The sequence below is a fragment of the Mus caroli genome, unplaced genomic scaffold, assembly GCF_978045245.1.
Source record: "Mus caroli unplaced genomic scaffold, Mus_caroli_1 scaffold_3, whole genome shotgun sequence".
NCBI classification, from domain to species: Eukaryota; Metazoa; Chordata; class Mammalia; order Rodentia; family Muridae; genus Mus; species Mus caroli.
The window spans coordinates 52,943,499-52,971,191 of NW_028227258.1; the positions used below are offsets into that span (position 1 = coordinate 52,943,499).

The 27,693-nt window shown below is 39.6% G+C and overlaps 1 protein-coding gene across 1 annotated transcript; it reads right to left on the minus strand.

Moving 5' to 3' along the window:
• Positions 1-13,935: 13,935 nt before the first annotated feature.
• On the minus strand, positions 13,936-27,430 carry Kcna3 (potassium voltage-gated channel subfamily A member 3). Its single transcript, XM_021158416.3, has 2 exons — positions 24,056-27,430; positions 13,936-14,723 (listed from the first exon to the last, which is right to left on the minus strand). Exon 1 carries the CDS (start codon positions 27,213-27,215, stop codon positions 25,632-25,634), a length of 1,584 nt encoding a protein of 527 aa, XP_021014075.1. The 5' UTR covers positions 27,216-27,430; the 3' UTR covers positions 13,936-14,723; positions 24,056-25,631.
• Positions 27,431-27,693: the final 263 nt, after the last annotated feature.

A 27,693-nucleotide genomic window follows, 5' to 3' on the forward strand; every position in this document is an offset into this window, starting at 1 on the left:
AAAAAGTCATCTGGGGGGGGGGGCACAAAGCTCAGAGGTGTCTGAATCATGAAAGGGCTTTTCCTCACTACTCACTTTGTTTTGTCCTTAACGCTCAGAATCTAACACACTTACTACTCTTTTTTTTTCCTGATTGTTACTAAGACTTTTGGGGGTGGCGTGTTTCATTTAGTCAGAATATTTAACAAACATGATGTTTGGATCAAAATACAAGTGACGTTGAGCCAAACAAAGGCTCGCTTATTAAAATATTAGCTGGAAATTTCAACTTTCACTTAAAAGTATTGCTTTCCCACTATAAATCTCTGACAAGCTCTTGTTTCAGTAGAAGCTTTGTTACAAAGAAAAAAAGAAGCAGACCATACTCATGCTTTTAACAACAATAATGGTGATACACAACAGCTGCAAGCTTGCTTCTGAATTACCGTGGAATTAAAGGCCTGATTGTAAGATGGGAGGGTTAGCTATTGGTAGGATGAATCAGCCTGTGACTCATAGTTGTGAGTCATGTGACTTCAAAGTCCTGGTAGTTGCAAGCTTCTCTTAGAGGGATGGGCAAATTGTGAAGAAATATGTTAAACTAGAAAAAAATGTAAAGTAGACTTCCTCTCTGGATTTTAGGTTAACTGTGACTCAAAAAGTGAGGTAAGACATCTGTGTGTCTTATTTTATTAGAATTATCTGTGTGTGCTCATTTTATTAGAATGATTATTTCAATTTAGATAACTAGTCATGTAATCTGTTCCCTTTAGCACAGGGAAGCTTTCTATCTTAGTGTATAAAAGTTGTCATTGCCTCCAGATTCTTAAACTTGTTCAGTCTCGAAAGACTCAAAACTTGAGGTCTGTTGATGCCAGCTAAGGAGTAATTAATTGCTCTGATAGTAATGCTTTTGAAGAATGCCAGTTCATTCAACCAGTGACAATTCAGACTGGGGATAGGAGAGCGTGATAGGTTGTGCATGAAGACACATTTCAAGATGCAAAGTTTGCTGAAGTGCTAGGGAACTTAGAGACACCAAAAAAGTTTGAACTGAAACCACATAACTGGATTCCTGATGAAAGACTTCTCAGCTGACAGACACTTACTAGGAAGAGACAAGAAGAGACTTATCTGAGAATCCCACAACCTATCCTTAGGACAGAAGAGCTTTGCCTCTCCAGAGCTTCTGGGAGCCCTTTAAAGTAGCCACCTCACAATTTGTCATTGAACAAGTCCCCAGCACCAGTCACACTAATTACATCCCACTCCTTGCCTCTCTGACTCCCGTTTCATTGACCTGAGAGCTTTGAGATGAATAGGGTATAGATACCCATTTGCGAGGCTCAGAGTTAGTTTTTCTTTCCAAGAATCTATATTTTTCATTAATGCAGATAGAAGCATCCTTATTTTCAGTTTTGTGGAGGAATGTACCTAGAATTATCAGCAACTAAACTCTTATTCTGTCACCTTTTATTTTGGTAGTATGTATTAATTGCACGCATCAGTGGAGTTAAGTGAGAGACTTTCAGTACTTGTAACAGTAAGCCCTGATCCAGTTTTCCTCTATCTACTCTGTCCTCAGTCTTCCCAACCTCTATTTATCATTAGTCCACATCTGGGTTGACTGTGTTGTAGAGCTTTCACATAGGAGAAAGAATGCACTGTACTTTTCCTTTATGTCTGGTTTATGTCAGCTAAGGCCCCCTAACGCTGCCCATTCTACTGTACACACAGCTAGCACATTTTGTCTATTTAATAGCTGATGGGCACTGGGCTGATTGCATAACTTAGCTATTGTGACTAGTACAGCAACAAACACCGGGAGGTGGCATCTCTTTGATATGCTAATTTCATTTCCTTTGGATAGACACCTAGAGGTGGAGTAACTGGGTCATGTGGTAGATCTAGTTTTAGTATTTGGAGGAGCCTCAGTACTGGTCTCTATTATGGCTATCTTATTTTATATTCTCACTGACTGTGTATCATTTTTCTTCACATCCTTGCCAAAATTTTCCATTTTGTGTTTGGTGTTTGGAGCCTTAAGTAGGCTAATTTCCAGTAGATTTCACAGGAATGAGAGAATGTGTGTATATTTTTAACTGAAAGTCATTTTGACTGGAATTTATAGAGAAATCAATGGCTGAATCCTTTATAGTTTAAACACAAGAGCCCTTATCTGAGCAGAATACTTCAAAGGATTGGAGATTAAAGTATGAAGTCTAGAAACTACTGGAAATGTTTAAATATTGAGGTTAAAATTACACTTGAGATGAAATCTGATAGCCTGATTCTAAGCCAGAAAGCTTAAAATGAGGACCTAAAGGTTCTTGGAATAATAAACTTCCTCTTCTACAGCAACTACACGAGGTAAGAGTGGGTGACTTGAAAATACAGATTAATTTCCTTAACCATGTTCATGTTTTAAAATTAAGAGAGAAAATTTCCAAGAGAGAAACCAATTTAGAGTTAAAATTCAAAATACGGCAATAGTTTGAAATATTTTCAAGAAGCTTTTTTTACTGCTTAACAATTACAATCTATTGACTTCTCTTCTCTTCTCTTCTCTTCTCTTCTCTTCTCTTCTCTTCTCTTCTCTTCTCTTCTCTTCTCTTCTCTTCTCTTCTCTTCTCTTCTCCCCTCCCCTCCCCTCCCCTCCCCTCCCCTCCCCTCCCCTCCCCTCCCCTCCCCTCCCCTCCCCTCCCCTCCCCTCCCCTCTCCTCTCCTCTCCTCTCCTCTCCTCTCCTCTCCTCTCCTCTCCTCTCCTCTCCTCTCCTCTCCTCTTCTCTTCTCTCCCCTTCTCTTTTCTGTTCATTTGTTTTTGAGACATGATTTTGTAGTCCAGGCTGGTCTCAAACTCTCTTTGTAGTTGAGGATGATCTTGAACTCTGATTCTTCAGCCTCCAGTGCCCAAGTGCTGGTATTAAGAGCATGTGTCACCATGTGGAGTTAAAGATTACTTTAGACTATAGCACCATGCCAGGCATGGTGGATTGTGAACAGATTTCATGTATTACCAAGCTCCATGATAATCAAAATTAAATGCATGAATATTATGCATTATATTAGAATAATTAATATTTTTATGTTTCTTACTAATATGTATTGTCAATTTGTATCCAATATAGACATTTATTATGATTTCAGTCAAGTGTTTAATACATAAATATAAAGTAAATTTCCAAATTAATAAAACCAAACAAAAAAGTTTTCTACTGCTAAGACAATTACCTGGTTTCTTCAGACTTTATTTGTCTTATTAATCTAGTGTTGGAAGCATCAACACATAGCATATTTTCCAACTACACAAGACAAGTGTTTTGGCCCTGGCTGCAAAAAGCTAAAATCCCTTCCCTACTCTTTTGCTTCGCTTAATCATTTCTACTCACTATTATGCCTTATCCCTTCTCTTATTTTCTCTATCCTATTTCTCACAGCGTCGGGACTTGCCTGTTACAAAGCTTGCCACCATGCCAGGATTAGAGGACTTGTCTCTTCAGATTCTACAAAGTCTTAAGGGTAGAAGTACATCTTCTCAGTGCAGTCTTCATTCAACAAATGTTTACTGAACTTCCCATGTATATCAGGCACTGTGAATCCAAAGATGACTAGCTGAGTCAGCTTGCAAGTTCCTCACTTTTGTAAAGGAGTCAAAAGAACAGGTGACAATATTCTGTGTTAAGTTCAACAACAGGCTGTTGCGGGCACATCAGAGAGACACTTAACAGCTCTTCCTAGAGAAGGTGTCAGTGTATTTTGTTGTCACCTTGCCGAGTCTAATAGTGTGGAAGGGGAAGAGCAAAGATGTGATTAACTCTGGGCTTTAGGATCAGGAACTGTGAAGAAACTGAAGACAGAAGGTTTTATGAAGGATCATAATGGGTCCTGGATGTGAAAAAGGTTGGCCTTTGTTCCAAAATGATCAAGGAGAATCTTTGAAATGTTTTAGCTAGGAATGAGAGAGTTCACATTGTCTGTGGTATGAACATTTTAGCTGATTACTACAACTTGGGTAAGAAATCACAGATGCAGGAGTAATCCAGATGTGAAGGTGGTTGCGAAAGGCACAGGATGAATTCCTGTGAGGAGTGAAGGAAAAGTCTGAGGTTAACTGATCCCAGGGTTCTAAGCAGTTGCATCATGAAGCAGTACAGTAGTTTGATTGCCCAAGGACATAATAAGGAAGGATTGTTTGAGTGTGGTACACTCAACATGAACATGCCAGGTTTGAGAAGTTTTCAAAGTCTAGAGACCATTCCAGATGGAGTTCTACCAAGGATATTGATAGACAAAAGGTATCAGCGAGGGACAGAAAACCCATGGTCAGTATAGTCACAGTTTATTAGGTTTATATGAATCTCAGAGACTGCAATGGTAGGGAGCAGAGTTTAGTGTCTCCAAACTGGAAGGTTTGTGCTAGAAAACTATAGTTCTTTCCATCTTTCTCCGCAGCAATGCCACTGCTTTTGATGTTTGCTTAATTTTTCTCTTGGCATAGTGGTACAACACAACTCCCGGTGACTTTGCAAGTCTTTGTTTCTATCTCTAAGTCTCTATTCTGAGTTCCAGAAGAAAGGATTTAATTTGCTCAAATCATGCACCATGGACAGAAACTAGGCTAACATGGATTTAAAGGGTGTTCCTTCTTGATAAAAGAGTGGCAGGTTCTCTATAAAAGGAATGTGAGCAGACCTCATGATTGGCTGCAAAAACAATTATCACCTGGAGTGTGTCCAGAGTAGTAGCTTCTGTGATCTGGGGACAGAGACAGTAGTTACAGAGAGGGGTTAAAACTAAGGTGGGTGGGTAAATTACAGAGACAGAATCTAGATTCTGAAAAGATCAGATCCTTGGGAGGCAGCAGCATTTAAGAGGTGACAGGAGGACAATAAACCAATGAAAGCAACCAAGAAGAGATGGAAAGAGATGAAAAGAGTGTCAAAACTTAGAAGGAGAGGTGTCAGTCAGTAATATCAGTTCTACAGAGATTTGGGGGGTTGAGAGCTGAGGTCTGACATGGGAAGTAGTCAGGAGCAAATGTTCAGTGAAGAGATGGAGACAGAAGCCAGACACAGTAGGATGACATTGATTTGTGGCAATGGCGATTGAAATAATTACAGCATATCACTATCTCTAACTATTTCATGTGTGTGTGTGTGTGTGTGTGCGCTTAAATTCTACTTACTGGAAATCACAGTATAGATGTAAGTTCCTATTAATATATATTTAGTCATATCGAGTATGTGGAGTCTCTCTGAAGTGTGTGCCCAGTCGGGTTCTCTAATCTGGCCTAGATGTATGTATGTATGTATGTATGTATGTATGTATGTATGTACGTATGTATGTATGTATCTATGTAACTAACTCATACAGTGTGTTTCTGGGGGATTGATAGGTTCTTTCTTGGCTATAACACATGCTGACAGCTTAGTCTGACAGTTCATAGTGTTCTTGCTGGCCTAATATGCCCAGAGAGACAAGCATATTAAAGTAACAAATTCATTACTTTCTTGAAAGTAGGACACATAACATTCTTAAAGTCTTATAAACTGCTTCTACAAATTATAAGGCAAATTATAAGGCATTAATCCTGTCTCAAACATTTTCTTTCACATTTATGAGTGCTATTTTTCTCCCCTAATTATTCTCATCTCCACTGCCACAAATAAAAAGATAACAGCCGTTTTCTTCTACATAGTTCCTAAGCTTCCCCTTAGAGATATTGAAAACTAAATCCTTAAAAGTGTAATTAACACAATGTAGTCCAGTTTCTAGATTCCAGCCAGGATCTCTAATATTCCAGTTAGTTTCTGATTATTTATAGATTCAGGTTGTCTTAGTTAGGGTTTCTATTGCTGTGAAGTGACACCACGACCATAGCAACTCTTATAACACATTCAATGGGACTGGCCTACAGTTGCAGAGATTTAATCCATTATTGTCATGGCAGGAAGCATATGGACATAGTGCTGGAGAAGAAGCTGAGAGTTTTAATGAACCACTAGGCCTGGTTTTGAGTTTCTGGGACCTCAAAACCCATTCCCTAGTGACACACTTCCTCTGACATGGCCACATCTCCCAATAGTTCAATTCCCTATGAGCCTATTGGGGCCAGTTTCTTTCAAATCACCACACAGATTATGTGGAAATAACCACCTCTTCCCATGATTAGCATAACTGGGTTACATTAAATAGTACCTGACACTGAAGGTTGATGATAGTGCCTGTGAACCCATGTGTTCCTCATCTTCATGTAAAAGCATTTGGTATGCCAAATGGGGCCAGGAATAGACTCTGGCACACATGTTTATTTTCTTGTCACTTATGGGTTTTGAAATCAGATTTCTGGGTTAAAATGTTTCTCTTTTGTTTGCTTCATTTAAAATAAATGAAAACAACACACCAGCGTAACTGACCTTGATGCAGAGATTATTTCATCAGGTCTTAGTCCTTCTCATTGGTTTCCATAACAGTTTTCTTCCATGATTCAAGGCAGATATTATTTAGAGTGAACAAAAAGAGACAATTTTAAAATGAAATAAAGTAGCCCTCTTTGACTGTGATGAGTGAAAGCTTGAAATAGTCAACTTAAAGGGGAAAAAGGCACAAGACTGATAAAACTAAGCCCAGAAAATGAGATGACATTCTAGTGGCTCTAAATCACAGAAGGTGTGCAGCATTAAAACTTTATTTTAAATTTTTATTGGTTATTTTATTTATTTACATTTCAAATGTTATTCCCCTTTCCAGTTTCCCCTCTGAAGCCCCTCTACCCAATGTCCTGTTTTTATCAGGATGCTCACTACCCCCCCCCTCGCCTTACTTCCCTAGCATTCTCCTATGTTGGGGCATCAAGCCTTCACAGGACCAAAAGTCTCCCCTTTCACTGATGCCAAATAAGGCCATCCTCTGCTACATATGCAACTGGAGTCATAGGGCCCTCCATGTGTATCCTTTGGTTGGTGGTTTAGTCCCTAGGAGCTCTAGGGGAGGGGTCTGGTTGGTTGGTTGATTTTGTTGTTCTTCTTACGGAGTTGCAAACCCCTTCAGCTCCTTCAGTCCTTCTGCTAACTCCTTCATTGTGGTCCCTGTGCTCAGTTCAATGGTTGGCTACCTGCAGCTATAACTGTAAGACTCTGGCAGAGCCTCTCAGGAGACATCCATATCAGACCAGCAAGCACTTCTTGGCATCAGCAATAGTGACTTGGTTTGGTGGCTACATATGGGGACTTGGAAGGAAGAGAGGAGGGGAGAAGAAAAAAGGAGGGCAGGATTAGGTGTGGGAGAAGGTAGGGGATATGTACAGAGGGTCAGGAAATTGAACAGAGGTGTGTAGCAATGGGGAACTGGGGGTAGCCAACAGAAAGTCCCAGACACCAGGTAAGCAAGAGGCTCCCAGGACCCAACAGGAATGACAGCTGAAATACCCAACTAAGGGGAGAGAGAACCTGTACAGACCATATGCAGAGATTAGGCATGGTTCCTAATTGAGTGATGGGGCCACCCACCCTTCTCAAAATTTTAACCCAGAATTGCTTCTATCTAAAGAAAATACAGGGGCAAAAAGTGGAGCAGAGACTGAAGGAAAGGCCATCCAGAGACTGCTCCACCTGGGGATTCATCCATATGCAGCCACCAAACCCAGTCACTATAGTATTAAAATGTTTTAATGTTGACATTGGAAACTCTCTCTCCCCCTCCCCCCCTCCTCATCTGTTGAAACTTTTCAATGTTGATGTTCAAAATATCTGTCTATGGATTATCTTAGTTCAGAGACTATTTGTAATCCCTTGGAAATAACTTGAAAATGTCTATAAAAAGAAACAAATGATGGCTCATGGAGTTGGTCAGTAGAACTGTGTGGCCAGACAGCTTAAAGCAATGTTATTTCTTATAGAAAGCGAATGCTTAGAAATACTGTGTTTTCTTCTTTGCGAGTAATCATCATATATGTAAGGATGTTTAAATCCTCACTTGTTTTCATGTGTTTTAGATAAAGTAAAATTCCAGATGACAGCCTGTTTTGATGATGTAGCCTTTGCTGACAACCCAGAAGCACAAACACGTGGGAAGAGCTGCTGTTAGAAAGTGAGTGAAGGTCAACATTGCTGGGCACAGAATGATTGCAATGGTTAGGTGCTTGCTGGATGTTAGAGTCTTTAATAGTGTGAAAAGCCCTGGAGTCATAAAGATATTACATAGTAGAAATGAAATACCCTTAATACTTCATTGTTCTGGCTATAATTACTCCCCTAATCTACAAACTTTGGAATATCTGCCTATCTATAATCCGTCACTGGTCCTTGTGGCTTGGGCATGAAAGAGCTGGCAGGCTGAACAACTCAGCTACCACCCGGGGCCCAGATTTAGAGTTTTGAGCTGAACCCACCCCAACATCTACCCCACCTATAAGTTACTAGAGCATGTGAAGAGGCCCATCCTGCAGAACAAAAGCTATAGGATCTTGATGGCTCAGGGCAACAAACAGGCTATCTGAGAAGAGTCTGGGTGAGGATCCAGTGTTGATGGGGTAGCAGAAGCCAGAGGCCTGAAACCAGACAAATGACTCACTGCAGTGAACAGTTGCAAATAAAGGTGTTTGGGCAAGTGTGTACACTGTGTGACACACTGCAGATTCCATGGCAAGATGTTTTAGTGTTTTATTTTAATTTTTAATTTTTTCTTTGAAAGGGAGGTTGCAAGGGTGGAGGGCAGATATGGAGAGACTGGGAGATGAGTGGGATGGGGTGTGTGATGTGAAATTCACAATAATCAATAAAAAGTTAAAAAATAAAGTTCAGAACAATTAAAAAATAGGGTCATCTACTTATTGAGCATAATAACCCCATAATATTTTGAACAAGGTGGTAAACAGATGAATGTGATTGCTATTTTTAAATGAATAATTTAAATTATTTACTCTAATTTACTAAATAATTTACTCTATGATTGTGATAAGGAATGACGGCACAACATCATTATTAAACATTTACTCTTCTTTGAGACTTTATGGAGCTCCTAGAAATGTAATTCAGGGGTAATGGAAAAATATCTGGGGAATGTTTGAAGCCTTTGCTGTGAGGGAGGGCAAATGATAGATGATGAGAAGGCAGCTAATGCTGGCACTGTTGACTAGAGCTTAGCTTTTGATGCTTCTTCTTTTGTGTGGGGGTGGGGCGGGTTAGGGGGAAGAATGGAGGGAAAGGAGGGAAAAGGAGCAAGGAACAGGGATGAGACATCTGAAGAAAGGAAACAATCTTTTGGAATTATTACTGCAACAGGATGTTTCCAGGTGTTTTATTGGATTCTGTTTATAACATTTGCTACAAACACTTCAAGTCCAATGACAAATGGACGTGTGCTGACTGTAAGAAAATATCACACAATCCAAACTCATAGGTATTTACTCGACAAAAGGCCTCAAATTAAGTAGAGAACATGGTATAAGAATGTAACTTTATATTGTGATGTGGTAAGTAGATCTAAATCAATGGCAAAAGAAAATGATTATAAAAATATAAAATGCACATTTGGTTTTACATCATGGTTAGAATCCTGTTGTTATTAGGAATAAATATTACTTCATTTTATACAAGATAATACTTGCATAATTTACCTATTTGATGAGGAAAACCAAAGTCAAAGTCACGAAATATTAAATTGCAGTATAATATGCACATGTTCCTTTTAAATATTCACAGTAACACTGCATTGCACAGAGAAAGACAGAACACACCACAGACTCTTGCTGAGTTACAAGGGAAAGCAGCTTAGTGTCTACCTGATGTGTGAGAACAAAAACAATGTAGTATCTGACATGGATTAAAACATGAATGCTCTTCATATTCAAACTGAGAAGTCATTGAATTGTAATTTAACCTGGGAAAATCCTTAAGTACATCATTAAATGTTGCAAAGCTTACCAGTATTTGAACTGTGGCTAATGTTAAAAATAGTGCTATGACTTAATCATTCAGTATTTCCATATAGTTGCTGGAAATGTAGGGTTTTTTTAATACACTTCCTCGCTAGCCCCCCTTTCTGCCTTTCCCCTACTCACAAAAACAAGAGGCTAAAATAAATGATTGCTGTGGAAGCCTAGCTTTCCCCCTCTGAATTATAATGGCTGCAAATTTTCTGGCTGCTTTAAAAAGACTGTTCAGAAATTAGTTGTTACAATGGGCTTTTTGCAAAGCAAGTAAAAGAGATAGTTGAAGAAACATTTTTTAGTTTAGCATGATGGTATTAAATGAATATGAGGGTGTACAGTTCGGGTGTGGGGACTTAATATGTACCTTTGGGTACTCCATGTAGGTAGATACAGTCTGGAAGTTATCTAAAAAGGTCTAACATAACCCCAATGACTCCTTTCCACTAAAACCTGAAAATTTCAACACATTTTTTAAAGTCTCAATTTGAAGTACATTGGCAATGATAGGGTACATGCCAGGGTGAAAAGTGTAAAAAGAATGACATTTAGAGTCACTATGGGCACATTAGTTAAGATAAGTTATTTGATACCTCAAAACCTTGATCATTCAATCTTTTAACTTTAGATGATATTAGTTATTCATGTGAAGTGTTTTAGAAATTTATATAGAATATGTTGATGATCTTTGCAATGTATAAGTAGTCTATGTAAATAAAACACACGTAGACTCCAAGAAACACTACATGCACTGTTTGCTTTCCTTTGTATGTGGTATATATTGTATGATATATATATATATATGTATATATAACATATATGCTTTTTAGAAACACAAATGACAGCATTTATGGGGTAGTCCCCAAAGTAGTCTACACAGTTCTCTCACAGTTGAAAAAAGAGCATTTTCTATTTGGTTTATTGCCACACAATTGTATGGCATTTAAAAAACACTTTGACATTTTAAGTAAACTAAATACTTAACCTTCCCCACCCCCACCCCCCAGCACAAAATGATCACACCACAGAAAAAAATTGACCAGAAGAGAAACACTATGGATTGTTTAGTGTGTTCAGTCCACAAATGGTTGTCAGGTACAGTGTTAACACAGTATGTTGGAATCACCACTTAGCACAGTTTTCAACTTCAAAAGAATTGATGAAACAAGTTCTCATGATCACAGATACTATCACATATGCAAGACACTAAGTTACACCTAAGATGAAAATTCAGATTCACAAAACTAAATATCAGATTAAATGCTTTAGCTAACTGATCCACTAGTCAAAATATACATCTCCTATTATGACAGAGGCATTTTGAAACTTGGCCCCTTTTCTGAATGGAAGGGATATGAGACTAACTTTCTGCACAAATAATCTCAGTATGACAAAATATTTCTGTGTTATTCAATGGACCACTACCACTTTAATAATTTTTCTAGTGTCTGAATTCTGGCATTTTTCTAACCTATGTCTTCCTATATTAAAACCAGCCACCAAAAAATACTTCCATTTTCATGGTTATTGTCACCTGTTATCCTTGTTGTGCAAAAGATACAACCCTTCTTTCTCCATTTGTTCACTAATGCCAAACAGAAGTGTTTGGGTTATCCCTGAATGGTTTTCTCACTCCTGAGCAAGACTAATTACAGTACGGCTCTATCAGGCCTCCTCTGTATTTAAAAATTCATAAAATTTTACGATTATTCTTTTGTATTATAGTTATAGCTTCTGTGACCAAAAGGGCCTTAAGTTTGAACTGTGACAGAATTGAACCCTAACAGTCAGTTATAGTTCATTGGTAAGTACAATATTATTATTAAATTACAAAAAGTATGCAGACTAACTTGAGAAGACATTTGTTTGTTGGATGAACTCAGCATTAAAAGATAAAATGGCAAATTTTAATAATTCATCTGTATCAATGAAAATGAGGTCAAAGTATTTCAGGTCTTGTTGAGTTCAAATAGCAGTGTTAGAAAAATAAATGCTTGAGTTTGTAATCGATTCAGTTACTTGAGACCTCTGTGACTGATGGGATCAACGCATATATGTCTGGATGGCTGTATTTTAAGAATCTGAAATGCCATAGAATATTAAAAGATGAAAAGAAAGATGCAGACTATCAAATTCTAAATTAAACTGTTCCCTTTAAGAATTAAGAAACGGGAGTTCTGCGAAGTTAAAGGGACTTTCCCGGGACAGATGAGTGATTGGCAGGTCCAGCGCTGCAGTGCAGATCCCTGCCTAAGCTCCCACGTGTAAAAAGAATACAGAGACCATAAGGCAAACACTTCTGTTCTCCAGTCTTTTACCACCATTTCCTACTTTTACTCTCACAATGTGCAATAAAGTTCTGGAACTGTGTCAGCATTTGATGCACACTTTGCAAATCACCTTAACATCCTATTAATGTCACCAATATCTGGCCCACCTCGTTAGCTATTTAATTAATCTGCTTCCCTTCTGCAGAGGGATCCTCAGCTTCATTTATTTATTTATTTTTCATGATCCTATTATAGCTGAGTGAAAGATCTTAGAGGAGAAGGAATCCTATTTCCCTCTTCTTACAATTTGAAGAATGGAACATATTCATACACTTTCAAGGCTCAAATCTTATTTCAATTTATTCTTTAGAAATGTATCAAAAATCTTCCTATGTAAGTATTCTTCAAAGCATTTTTAAAGAAATGTATATAATAGGATTTGGTAACTGGAAAGGGCTTTTGAGTTTGCTGAACCTGGTGCACACATTCTGCAATCCAAGAACTAAAGCCTGGCAATGTTAGTGACTTATCTGGGGTCCCAGAGATAGGCAGTGGGTTAGAATGCCAGGTTCCTGTAACCTAAGCCCGTGCTATTTTGTACTACTCATGGTGTGAATGTTTTGGTATGTTATGCATCTGATATTGTTCTGTGCTTTTCTTTGGTGTGGGTGGGTAAAAGTCCAGGTTTTGTCTTTACTTGAAACTGTAGCCTATAACCATAAAACAGATCTACTATTACATATATTACATTGCTTAGAGTTGTGTCATTGTATAAAGGTAGTTCTTTGATAACTTTGCAACACCTACTGATCCTTACAAAATAAATCTGAAAGTTTAAGAACCCCTGTTTTTTTCCATCTACCAGGATTGCTTTCCTGCCAGCCAGGCTGGGACCATCATTATGAGGAGTCAGATGATTGCAAAGGGCTGACTATTCCCCATGCTGGTATCTCTACTTCATGAGTGAACACTAACAAAAACAAGGTGGTGGTGGCTATATCCACATTTTAAGGGATTAATCACTTAATCCATCTCGATTGGAGGCTCATGTCACTCAAATCAAAGATAGTTGTTATCCATTTATCTTCACTAAAACTATAGTGATGTGACCTCTAAATTTTGAGCATGAAGAAATTACCAGGAATTTATTAAAAATCCATTTTAGACATTGCCTCAAAGAAAGTTACCTGGATTGTATTTCTGTCTATTTTGGAGTTGCTGGATGAATTGGTGTTTAGTTAAGAGTCTCATAGATAATGAAATTCATCAGCATATTTTTTGTAGGTCATTATAAAACTTATAATCCTGGCCTTGAGACTGCTATATTTTACAGTAGTTAAGCTTCCAAAAGTACTCATTACTTTTCATTCATGTATTCAGGAATATTTTGATAATAAACTATGGAAACTAGTAAAGTAGTGTACATATGAAATGTTCACAGTTTGACTTTCCATAAGGCTTATGAAATAATATACAAATAGCTACCATTCTGCTGAGATGTCACAGTAAATACAATAATGGCACTAAAGTTAAATGTTCCCAAATGGGAAGCCATCTTCAAGACTTCCTAAGTCTCTTTTCCAACTAAAAATTTGCCTTTTTTTTACATTGAAAAAGAGTTCATTTCTAAAAGAATATAAAAATAGGAAAATGAGTCAAAGAATCTTTTACACATATAATTTTGAAGAAAAAGTTTTAGACATCAAATGAGATATTATATATATCTTTAAGAATGTACTTTGTCTCACCATACCAAACATCTTGTGAAAATAAAATAGAATTTAATATATAGGAACTGTCTAGATATAACTAAATATTAAAATTTAGGTAACACAGACAACTTAAACATAGAATAAGTACTAATATATTCTTGTAAAATTAAGGTCAACTAAAACCTACTTAAAATCTAATTGTAAATCTATTACTTTGACTTAAAAAATAAAGGAATGTTTCATCAAGCAAGGCACATTTCTTTTAGGCAAGTCTGTTTTTAATACCATTCATCTGGGCACAGTGTTGACTTCACTTATTTGTGTGAATGGGCTAATCTACCAATGGAAGCCTTTGGTATATTCACACCCTCACAGATAAAGTTAAACATAATTCAGAACATAGACTATAGAAACATATCCCACAATTAAATACAGCCCAGTACCTCAGTGAAAAAAATACTACAACAATAGTTGGCTTGCTAGAAACACACACTAGGCTATCTTTATCTGTGACACTGATGATTGCTTTTGGACGATTTGACTCTACCAGAATGTCGATAGGTTGACATAATACCCTAACATTTATTATTTTTTTAATCTTAATGTTCCTCTTTATCTCCTGCTCAGTTTCATTTGTACACTCCTAATATGAAGAGTACCCTCCAGCTTTGAGTTTTTTCCTTCATATGAAGCATCGGTTGGAGATGTAGCTCTGAATATGAACTGAGATAGAAGTATGTAACTGCCACTGCACTCTCATCCACGCAGCCTGAAACTGAGCATCCATCTGGTCAGGGTCACGCTGCAGTTCCTTATGTGGGGCTCTTGAGGGACCTGTTGGATAGAGAAGACTCAATAAGTTACAGTCTATTTAGCACTTGAAGTTACAGAATTTATGTTAAGAGAAAAGTTCCATTCATTAATATTCAAACTTTGAGTTCTCTTACTGTTACCTGTCAAGTTAAAGAAATTCCATTTAAAAATATTGTAGACTATATTTTGAATGACTGCAAACTGCAAATTGTAAAGTTTCAGATTATGCCAGTTATAATTTTTCCATTAATAACAGCACAGGATTTAGTCTAAGCCAGTAAGATAGAGTGCTTTGGAAAAAAATACCCTTGTCCTCAGGGTCACCTGACAAGTTTCAAGTGATTGTTAGAAAAATGTATTATCTTCTCAGTGTTTTCCGAAGGCTTCCTTGCTGATTCTATCTCCTACCATGGTAAGCTAAAATGAGAACTCTCTGAACTGAACAGAAATTCTGTCCTTAGTGAGGTGCTTGCTACATGGAAGGAGTGGGGTGAGGAGATGGGAGAGCGAGAAGGAGACACAGAAAAAGGATGGGAGAGAAGGGGGAGGGGGTGGGGAGAAAGCTGTGGAATGAGTGTTAGGGCCTAGCTTTTCATTACAAATCTACTTATCCTTAAAATATGACTATGCACAGTTATGTATCACTTTAAAGAATTAAGACAAAAACTACATCATCAGGGGTTGTGAAGAACAGGAAATAAAAGCTACAAGTTTGGAGACTTCCTTCTCTCCCCCACTAGAAGAATTCTTAGAAATGCAGAGATTAACTTGTAAAAATATAGTATTTAGCAACAGTATGGTTTTTGGTTTTACCCAGAATCTAGAATGGAGTGTGGTACACAGTAAATATTTTATATGTTACAAGGGTCAGTTCCTACTGCTTTTTGCAGTGTTTGACACACTGTTGAGTATTCACTATATGTATGTTGAGTGAATACACAAAGGATACATTAAAATTGGTTATGTCATCAAAACATTTGCTTAGTCTGAAATACAAAGGAAACTCACAAGGACACAAACAAAGCCTGCTAAACCTAGGTTGAATGTGTGAACATTATCTATCAGATTCAGAGAGAAGATGGTTTCTCAAATACACTGCTGGCCTTAGCAGATGTCCCTAAACCTTGAGCAAATATCCAAAGATGAAGAACTGGAATTTCATCATGTTTCTGGCGGGAGAATTTTTCACTCATGAAGCTGCAAACTGAAGCCTACTGCAAGCTGGGTAATCTGCAGAAACATTTTTTCTTCTTGGTATGGATTACACTTGGTCATACTGACCAAAGACATACTTTCTTTACACTATTTTTCTTGAGTAAAAAAGTAGGAGTACATTCAAAATATGCTTAGTTTTTATTATGAAAATATGAAAACTCCAATGATCTAATTACTGTCATTAGGAAGAATATACTAATAGCAGGAATGATTTGACCTCTATTTTAGAACCTAAGTAGCTATTTTTTTTCTTGGTGCTCCTGAAGCCTGTTTGTCTTGCTTCAGATGGTTCTAGTCAGCTCTACTTGCTCTGGTACTGTTATAACCTTTAGTAAAAGTGACTTGGCTTTGTGTTTTAGAACTTACATATCCATAACTTCTTGCATCCATAACTTCTTGCAGAGAGAATACTTTGTGTATTGTATGGATGCATCACTTATCAATTAAAAAGCCTATGGCCTAGGCAGGAAATAGGTGGCACATCCGGGAAGCAGAAAGAATTCTGGGATAGAGCCAGGCAGGGGAGATTCTCCTGAGAGATGCGACGAGATGGATGCATGGTACCTGATGCATGCACAGCTAATCAGCCACGTGGCAAAATGTAGGTTAAAGTATTGGGTTATATAAGTTATGATCTAGTCAGAGTAGAGTCTATATATGGCCAAGGTATTTGTAAATCTATTTTGAGTCTGAGTCTTATTCCTGGGAGCATGGGGCTGGGAGGAAGAACCAGGACCTAACTTTTATAACTTCCTATCAAGGTCTTTGAGATTACTGAATAAGAATAATACGGCATGGAGGCTGAGGGAATGGCTCAGTTGGTAAAGCATTTGCTGTGCAAGCATGAGGATCTATGGTTGATCACCAGGATCCACTTAAGGCCTGGTGTGATGGTGTGCTTGTAAACCCATCCTGGGGAGGTAGAGGCAAGTGGAGACTCTGCAATTGATTGTTTAGCCAGTCTAGTCTGCTTGGTAAGCCCTGGGGCACTGAGATAGCCTATCTAACGCAACAAGGTGGATAAATCCTGAGGAATAACACTGAAGATTAACCTCTGGTCTCTCTATATATATGCACACATGTGCACATGCACCTGCATACATATACATGCACCCACACAAGCACATATCCACCAATATGCACACACACACACACACACACACACACACACACACACACCCCATATAACAACCTAATAGGTTATAAAAGTGGAAAAGTTGTAATTCTATAGGAACAACAATAACAACAACAACAATAACAACAGGTGATATCTGGATAGTAATAAGGATGCTTATGTTAGTGGATAAGAAGTGGGTTGAAAAGAAAAATACAGTCATTAAATATCAAAATCATTTATATAAAAAGGTACAGGAGTTATTGTAGAAAATGATGGCCTATAAAACACCTACTCAAAAGGGCGACAAAGATGGTCAAAGTTTAATAATTATTTATCTGCAAAGAAGCAACTCATAACTCTCTCAAGCCCCAAATGAAAGAAATATACTCAGCTTATGGAACAATGTGTATTTGATGAGAGGGCCAACGTCATTCTAAAAAAAAATGTAGATTTTTCTCTGTTCTCACAATGTGTCTGTATTTTAACATCTATTAAAGGACTTAAAATTGGCTACATTTCCAGTAAGTTCTAAAGTTCTACCAGCTAAATAATACTAAGTCCAAAGACTAGGACATTTTAGTGCTTTATTTTTTACCTGATTGAGGTCTTGGAAGTTATGAACTCTTGACAAGCAACAAAAGGTTTAAGCAAACAGTTCTTCAAGTTAGCAATACGAATGATATGAACATCGTCAAAAAGCCCTGGAAAATCATTGGAAAATGAGCCTGTGAAAGCTAACACGATTTTGAGAAATATCAGGAATATTTAAGTTCACTACTAATACATATCTAAAATTCACAGATCTAAGCCTGTAAGTAAAATATCTAAATTTTACATAGCACAGTAAACTGTTCTGTTCAAATCAGTAAAAATACTTGCAGCTAAAAGATCTATATAATCTAGAAATAAAGCAATTAAAGTACAGTTTTTCTGGGAGAAATTGTTGTCTTTAGATTTATCTACCCAGTCAATCTGGACATTTAGAAATCTGACAGATGGCTACTAGCAAGATGGATCAGTGGGTGAAGACACTTGCCACCAAGCTCAATGACAGGAGTTTGATTCCTACAACTCATATGGCAGAAAAAGAGAACCAACTCCTGAAAGTTAACTGTCTTGTGACCTTCACACTGGTATTGTGGGGCACACCCACCTACCTATAAATATATACACAATTAAAAAAATTAAAAACATGAAAAAATAAAAAAGTATTCATTTCTATTTGTTTGTTTTCTGTTATTTCTTTAAGAAGACTGACAATATTGTCAGGATAGAGTATTCGGCCTCATGTAGGCTGATTTGTCAAGCTGCTAAAAGGAGTTTTCACATTCTGCTGGTCTACATACATAAATCCAAACACATATGTTGATTTTAATTTGATGACACACTTAGTGAGAAAATGGCACCGCCTGGATATGCAGAGGAGACATCCAGGTCATGCACTGGTCTGGTTTGCTTGGGAAACCAAGAGAACAGAGAAAATTCAAAGGGGGTATAGAGAAGTATTTCTATTCAAATAAGGAGAATTCCACTTCCTGCAAAAGAGAATGCATCTCAAATCATGGCACTATCTTTGCTTAATAAAAAGATGAAGTCCTCTGGGGAATCATTTGTTTGTTGGGATTTTCTGTACTACTTGGGCCATTATGTCTATACAAACATGTATGAGGAGTAATATTTATAACAAGTACTCTATTAGCTACTATGTAGGAACCATGGTCTCTGGGAAGCATTCTAAGTTCTAAGCACCCTTGATGATATCCATACTTAAGTTATTTATATTAAGGGAATCCATCTTTACAATTGGGTAGAATTTCTTTATTTCTTTTTTTATGGATTTTTAAAAATATTATTTTTATTAGATATTTTCTTCATTTACATTTCAAATGTTATCCCCTTTCCTAGTTTCCTCTCCGAAAATCCCCTATCCCCTCTCCCATATCCCTGCTTCCCAACCCACCCACTTCTGCTTCCTGGCCCTGACATTCCCCTATACTGGGGCATAGAATCTTCACAAGACCAAGGGCCTGTCCGCACATTGATGACCGTCTAGGCCATCCCCTGCTACATATGCAGCTAGAGACATGAGTCCCACCATGTGTTTTCTTTGACTAGTGGTTTAGTCCCAGGGAGCTCTGGGAGTACTGGTTAGTTCATATTGTTGTTCCTTGTAAGAATCTGAAGTATGTTATACTAACTGGAAGCCTTCCCATCCATCCATCCAACCAACTAGACAACCAACCAACCAACCAACCAAAGTGAAAAACCAAACCAAACCAAACCAAACCAACAAAGCCAAAAAAAAAAAAAAAGCAGGAACCTCAGAAAAAAGGGTAGATGTAGGAGCCAGAGGGGTTGAGGAACCAGGAAAACAGGGCTCACAGAATCAACTAAGGAGAGCTCACAGAGACCAAAGCAATAGTCATGGACCCTGCATGGGTTGGTGCTGGTCCTCTGCATATATATTGTGGTTGTTTAGCTTGGGGTTTTGTGGGACTTATAACTATGAGAATGGCGTTCTTTCTGACTCTTTTGCCTGCTCTTGAGACATTTTTCCTCCTACTGGGTTAACTTGTCCAGCCTTGATATGAGGGGAGGTGCCTAGTCTTAGTGCATCTTGCCATGCGGTGTTTCTGTGGGAGATCTGCTTTTTTTCTTAAGGGAAATGGAAGAACAGTGGATCTAGGGAGAGATGAGATGTAAGGGTGGTTGGAAGGAGTGGAGGGAGGGCAGGCTATAGTCAAGATTTATTGTATGAGAGAAGAATAAATAAAATGGCAGGGTAGTGGTGGCACAAGCCTTTAATCCTAGCCTTTGGGAGGCAGGCAGATCCTGAATTCAAGGCCAGCCTGGCCTACAGTGACTTACGGGACAGTCAGGACCACACAGAGAAACCCTGTCTCAAAAAAATCAATCAACCAACCAACCAACCAACCAACCAACCAACCAACCAACCAAAAAACAAAACAAACAAACAAACAAACAAACAAACAAAACAAAAAACCAAAAAAAGAAAAGAAAAGAAAGAAAGGTTTACTGGGGGTTCCATGCTAAGAACAGAGTCAAGGAAAAGAAAGCTGGGTTGCTAATCAGGACTGTCAATAAAAATCCAGGGGAGGGACAATGATGGGTTTAACGATAACTTTCTTAGTAAAAGGTTTGTGGGGATCTCAACAGAAATTTCAAGAGTCTTTGTATTGTGACAGTTCCAGCTTAGAAGCTTTTTGGAAAAAGAAATTCTTGTTCTACTTCTGTGAATCTTCCACAAATGAAGGCGAGACCCCACTGTCTGCTGTGTCTGAACATTCCCTGGATATGATGAAACACCGTTTGTGGCTTACTGGAATGCTATATTACTAATGAGCAGAACCCTCGGTGTTTTTCAGTGCACAGTTCCTATCCTCTTAGATTATGATAACAATATGGAACTCAAGGAAATGCTGGAACCTCTTTTCCAGGTCTCCCTTGAAATGCAAATGATGGCTGATGGTACAAATTCTGAAGTGCAGGGAGAATGCATCTGATGGAGATGCATGGAGAGGTAAAGAGAAGAAGGAAGAAAAGGGAGGGTGAACATGAAAGCACTCCTTTGTAAATGTATTTTCTCAGCAGTTTGGAAGACAAAATTAGACCACAGTATCATTAAAAACCAAGACAAACAGCTGTAAACCTTCTAACAAGTTGAAATCATGAGACTGTATTTGCAATTTGAGAATGAGGATTACGATGACTATTATCAAATGCCACATAACCCTGGCCAAGATGTGAAAAATTTGTTAAATAGGGTTTAGACTTTGTATATAGCTTTCCCTTCCTTTTTTTTCTTTTAAAGAAAAAAACTCTCTGATTTATCTTTCCTCAAAGATAAATACACTCACAGAAGGTGTATAAAAACAAATGTAAATGAACTGAACACACACACGCACACACACACACACACACACACACACACACACACACACACACACTTGCCTCAGCAAAACGTAGGAAATCCCACAAACTAGTAATTCTATCTTCCTTAGTTGAAAGGGAGCATTACCAAACAGAAAGGGGAAAAAAAGTCCCACCATGAGACTCAATCCCTAAATAGCTTCTTCCAGGTCTAGAACTTCTCACCTCTATCTCAGTGTTTCCATAAGTCTTCAGACGGGGGTGGGGGGATATGCCTCTCTGCATTTCTTAGTTGGAGGGGTTATCACTTCTATTTACAGCTGAGAGGTGGAAAGGGCTTGAAACTGCTGCAGAGAATGTTGAAAATTTAAATGTGTAGAAAATATAGCTATGGCTCTTAAAGGAGTAAGCTCTTCGCATATATGTGCTGTACATATGCCATGTATGTCATATGTGCTGTAGTTATATGCTGTGTTATATGACAAACATGTAAATATGTGTTATATAAACCACAACCTTAAATTTCTTTTTCAGTGTGTATTCATCAATTCTGTTTAGAGGCTAAGAAATAACACTTTCTTTTCCATATAGGTGTCTATGGTCTTGTTGCCATATTTGAATTTGGCATGATATGAGTTTAAAACACCATATAGAAAAAGGAAGAGCAAGCATTGACTTCCATGGTTTTTTCTGGATCACTGGCTGTGGGGCACAGACAACCTCCCAAGGGTGCTGATGAGCTGTGTTCATCCAGCCACAGAACTCACAAGAATCTCATTTCAACACTCAAGATGCTCAGCTATGTTCAACAGCCTGTCGCTGGCAAAGCTAATGCTTACTGGCAAATGTAGACTCATTAACACTTTATTCTAAGCCCAAATCACTATCCATTGTCATGTTACAAAAGATTTAGGATCTTGGTGAAGGGGCTACTGCCAGTACACATGACAAAATTATGTCCTAATGGTTTTTGATCTGTCTCCTAATGACAAATGGAGTGACTAGGTGAGCCACTAGTGCCACAAGTTTCAGTGACTTGAGAATTTTCTGCTTTCTATCCTGTTGTAAGCAATTCTTACTTTTGTGCAGGAATTAAAATGTTTACATTGATTTCTGGCATGGTTCCCTAGTAACCTAAGCAGAGTACAGGAAATGAAAAGCCTAACAATTTACATAATGCTCTTTATCACATGGCCAATTAAAACACATACAACCAGGAAATTAATATAAAAACAGAGAAATCCCCTTATCCTGGCAGGCATCCCTAATATGACTGATTATGCTTTCTAAGGTTAAATCCAGACACATCAATTATGTGAGAAAAGAATCTTTGGTTATCAGGGAAGTCAATCTCTGGTAAATAACTTAGCTTTGAGTTTCCTGGTTATACACATCTTATTAAGAAAGGGTTAATTTTCAGTGTGTTGAAGAGAATAGGTTTCTACACATTGGTTAGTAATATGGACTGAAGTTAAATGTAAAAGCATAAGGGATTAATTTTATCTTTCAAGATACCCAATAAAAGTAGCATGGTTTTAGATTCATAATGACCTAACTTTTAGTTGTGGGTGGGTATTTTGCTAGCTTGAAGTCATAGGGAGTCATTTTAACTTCTGTCACCTAGCTTTCATCCTCCTTAAAATAAAGTTAATGGTACCTACCTTACAGAACTGACAAGTGTTCAGGACATTGTTGCTCCTTAATAAAAGGTAATTGTGTTATCACAGAAAGGAAATAGGAAAACATTACTGATTTCTTGTATAATTAACTACAAAATAGTGTAATCTCTTAATTTGATGTATATCATGAATTTATTTAATACAACAAATGTATGGAGTACTACTTATTATTTTTACTACAAAAAGACCCCCTAAGGAACAGAGAAGTTATGTAATGTTCTCAAGGTCATTCAGCAGATACCAGAGCCAAATCTTGCTGTATGACAGTAGAACAGCTTCTTTCAGCCACTTCAGTAAAAGCCTGCAAATACTAATGTAAGATGGCAGCATTCACCTGACACAAGGTACCACTTTCTGTACCTAAAACATCAACCATGCCTAAATCAAAACACAGAACCTATAACCTTTAAGGAGTTTCCAATATGGCGACTGGAAGCAGTTACATCACCTGAAAGCTATGACTCAGAACCTGGGCTATTGCTCTGGTTAAGAAAACAAAAGGTCTCCTTCAAACTCCTCTTATTTAAGAAGCATAAAAATGGTCTAATTTTACTTATTTATTGAATTAATCAAGGTGTCTACATTTCTAAGTGGGAATAAAATTGTTACCTTTATGTTAAGGTCTTTTACGAGATTGCTATAATGTGTTTAACATCAAAATGGGTCATGAAAGAAACGTCTTTCTACCAAGAATATCAACTGTTACATCAAAATGTAGATTAATGTTCAAAGGTCATACAAGCAAAGCAAAGTATATAAAAATCCTATTTAGACACAAAGAACAAACAGAAACCAGGTAAACATAAATTAATGCCTCTATTTTTTGTGTATCCCCTTTATCTTTCTTGTTATAGTTTCCATTAATATTTCCAACTATATATTAGGTAGGGTTATGAAAGATTACCTGAAATGATTTTATGTCATGTACTCTAGAGGGACAGACTACTTATGTGTCATTAAATCCCAAAAGCAATTGTGTACAATTCACATAACACACATAAGGCAGGAAGACTGTTGAAATAAAATGCTAATCATATTTCAATTTTAAGCATTTGCTTCAAGAATGATACCACTGATACTAAGTAATTATGTAAATTAAACTGGGCTACTAATCTAGCAGTTGTAGGACTTGCCTTTTATTCAGTTTAAAGGGGGAAACAAATTGTTCAGAAGCCAAGAGTGTTGGTTAAAGCAGTGGAGTACTTTTCAGTTCAGCTTGGGAGAAAACTGCTCAGAGGGGAATTTTCTGCATCCCTTTGCCATAAACATGGAAACCAAAAGATGACCAGAAACATGGGGAAAATGGGAAGAATTTCTTAACCTTTCTAAAGGCAACTAGCATGTAATATAAAACTGTCTGCTTTGCAAATATAAACCTGGTTGTGAACAGAAATGTCCCTGGTTCCCTGCACAATAGACTTCTCATAGGGATCACATAGGACAGTGCTCACCTGATTCTGTCTGTTTGCTGGCAGCTCTCAGCATGTGGCTGTAACTTGCAGGTGTTCTTTCAAGTCTGATCATTTCCTGAACCTCCTTTTTGTAATCCACTCATTAAATTGTGCATCCTTCATATATTTGAGGTTGATTTTGCTTTTCCAGTGCTGTGATGGTGACAGTCCTGTTGTGGGATCTGGATGTTTTTCTTTTTCTTTTTTTCTTTTAAATTGAGGAACTCTGAAGGTATCTTGTAGTAATACTTTGGGTACACTGACTCTCACTGGCTTATGTACAGACCATGTTTATATTGCTGTTCTCATTTTATCTGTTGGCTTGCCATTTCTTAATGAAAACTGTACAGAACCATCTTTAAAACTTGCTACCAAGTTTTAATTTAATTCAGACATTTAATTCAGATCATGCCTTACGTGTAACGTTCCAAAGATGATAATTTCCTTTTTGATCCAGTCATTATGGGATAACAGCAATGATTTATATAAAATGTAAAAAAGCATTTTGTGATTCATTTAACCTCTATATAGTCTTACACTTAATTTGTGTGGTTTATTCAAATAGTGTTTTTTCTTATGAAATCATGTAAGTAGGAACCATCTGGAAAGGTTATTGTAGAAACGGCAGGGCCTGGGGTGGGGGTGGGGCTAGAGAGCAAAAGATGCCATGACAACCTTTTTCGGGTTTCCCAGGAAACACGGGTTGCTATGGGAACTGCATCAGTCAGGTCCGAATTAGTAACTTCCGCTGGAAGGGGTGTCTGACACTTTAATCTTCCTGTGATACTGCAGAAGCTTATCTCTCGGATGCATCAGGAATTTCTGTTGTTTCTCCCGGCAGCACTGAAAATGAGTTTCTAGGCTTTCGTAGATATTGGCTGGGGCATGAACTCACAACTTCATTGGAATCTGTGTCTAATGTTTTCAAAATGCTTTGCAAACTTTGAAGAGTTAATAGCCAGATCAGGACATTCGGGGCATTTCCCTTTTGGTTCAAAATTATTGTGAACCTTAATTCCTTAGGGGAGAGATTCAAACTGAAAGATCAGTCAAAAACAAAATAAATTTATAGTGGGCTTACCCGTTAACGCTCTAGTTAGACTTTCCACCCACATATCCAGAGGTTAGGTAGTTACACTAACTAGTCCAGAAATAATATTGAAAAGTCCACCAGACAGGAGCTTCATTTAGGTTCTGCCTCCTTTACTTAGTAAAGAAACAACTATCTTTTGAATTTGAGGTTAAACAGTTACTCTGACTCTATAGTTTCACTTCCTCTCAGGATGTAGCTGTAGGGCTCACACAAGAAACCACGCTTAATGTAAGTTTGTTGGTCACGAAATTAAGAGACAGGGAGAGAGAGAGAAAAAAAGAGCTGAGAGAATGCAGCCCACTTGCAAAAACAGGCACCTGTTTCAGTATGAAGCAATAGGGAGAGGGAGAATGAAGTGTGCTTCCCCACTTCTTGTACTTTCCTTGATGAGTGGTCTGGAAATGTATAAATCAAGGGCATACACAGACCAAGGGGGCATGTTCCACACAATACTGGTCACAGAGTTGGCAACCGTATCATATATTAGACATCAGTGAATATCTTCTTGATGTTGACACAGGAGTTGGGGTTATTGTTCGTGGTGCAAGTGGCTGTGGAGTTGCCCGTTTTGAAGGGGGTCTGCGGGAAGGCGCTGTGGTTCATACCCCCCTCTTCGATCACCATATACTCCGACTTACTCAGAGTGGAGTTACTCCGGGCTTTTCGGAGCTCCTCAGCTGAAGAGGAGAGGTGCTGGCAACTGCCCACGTGCATGTATTGGGCTTGCTCTTCCCCTTCTGTCTCCCGGTGGTAGAAGTAGTTGAAGTTGGAAACAATCACAGGAACTGGCAATGCAATGGTCAAGACACCTGCGATGGCACAAAGAGAACCCACAATCTTGCCTCCTATGGTCACTGGGTGCATATCACCATAACCAACAGTTGTCATGGTTACCACTGCCCACCAGAAGGCATCCGGGATACTGTTAAAACCCGAAGAAGGGTCGTCTGCCTCAGCAAAGTAGACTGCACTGGAGAAAAGGATGACCCCAATGAAGAGGAAGAAGATGAGCAGCCCCAGCTCCCGCATGGAAGCCTTCAGCGTCTGTCCTAGGATCTGCAGCCCCTTAGAATGGCGGGAGAGCTTGAAGATGCGGAAAACCCTTACTAGGCGGATGACTCTCAGGATGGCCAGCGACATGGCCTGCTGCCCATTACCTTGTCGTTCAGCCAGCTCAGTGCCCAGAGTGATAAAATAAGGAATGATGGCCACAATGTCTATCAGGTTCATGATATTTCTGGAGAAGGTGGCTTTACTGGGGCAAGCAAAGAACCGCACCAGCAGCTCAAAGGAGAACCAGATGATGCACAAGGTCTCCACCACGAAGAAGGGGTCCGAGAAGCTGGAGGCTCCAGAGGGGACCCCCGACGTGCTGTTGTTGGCAGCCTCAAACACGTCCTGAGACGGGGAGGCGGGATAGTCTTTCTCATCGCGAAACTCGGGAAGCGTCTCCAAGCAGAAGATGACAATGGAGATGAGAATGACCAGCACTGACACGATGGCAATGCCCCGGGCCGGCCCGGAGCTCTCCGGGTATTCGAAGAGCAGCCACACCTGGCGCTGGAAGTCACGGCGGGGCAGGGGTCGCTCCTCCTCCCGCAGGAAGCCCTCATCCTCACGGAACTTTTCCATGGCCTCCTCACCCAGCTGGTAGAAGCGGATCTCCTCGGAGAAGATGTCGATGGGCACGTTGACCGGCCGGCGGATGCGGCCCCCAGACTGGTAGTAGTAGAGGATGGCGTCGAAGCTGGGTCGGTTGCGGTCGAAGAAGTACTCATTGCGGAGCGGGTCAAAGTACCGCATGCGCCGCTTGGGGTCGCCCAGCAGCGTCTCGGGGAACTGGCAGAGGGTCTTGAGCTGTGTCTCGAAGCGCAGCCCGGAGATGTTGATGACCACACGCTCGCCGCAGCAATCTTGCTCGCCCGCGGCGGGCAGTGCGGGTGGCAGTGGCTCGTAGCGGTCGCAGCCGCCGCCGCCGCCACTGCCACAGCCTCCCTGAGGCGGGTCCCCGCCACCGCCTCCCGCCGCCTCTGGCTCCAGCAGGTGGTCCCCGGGCACCACGGTCATGTCTGGCGGCAGCTCGGCGTGGCCGGGGCTCTGCAGGATGCGCGCGCCGCCTCCCGCGGGGTCCAGTGCAGGGTGGGCGCGGTGGTGGGTGGAGGGCTGCGGCGGTCGAGCGCGGGAGGCGGCGGTGCTTTTCTTCCCTGCTGGCGGCTGCCGGCCCGAGTCGCTCCTCCTGGAGCTCCCCGCCCCACCGCCGCCTCTGCCCCACGAGCCCGGCCCCGCCGCCTGTTGCTGCGGCTGCCGCGAGGCTCTGTCTGGGGCTGGCGCGGCCCGCGGGGCTGCACGGTCCAGACGCCTCCTCCTCCCTCCTCCGCACCCCTCCCCGCGGGGCGCGCGCCCGCCTCTCTGCCACCGCCCCCGGGTTTCCCGCCCACCGCGCGCGCGCGCTCCGCTTCCCGCTTGCCACCCTTGTTCCTCGACCTTCTTTGTCACTGGATCGCCTCCAACTTGCACCCCACTCCCCAGACTCCGCGGAACCCCT

Coding starts and splice junctions, on each gene's coding strand:
- Kcna3 (XM_021158416.3), bottom strand. CDS start 27,215: ATGACCGTGGTGCCCGGGGACCACCTGCTGGAGCCAGAGGCGGCGGGA.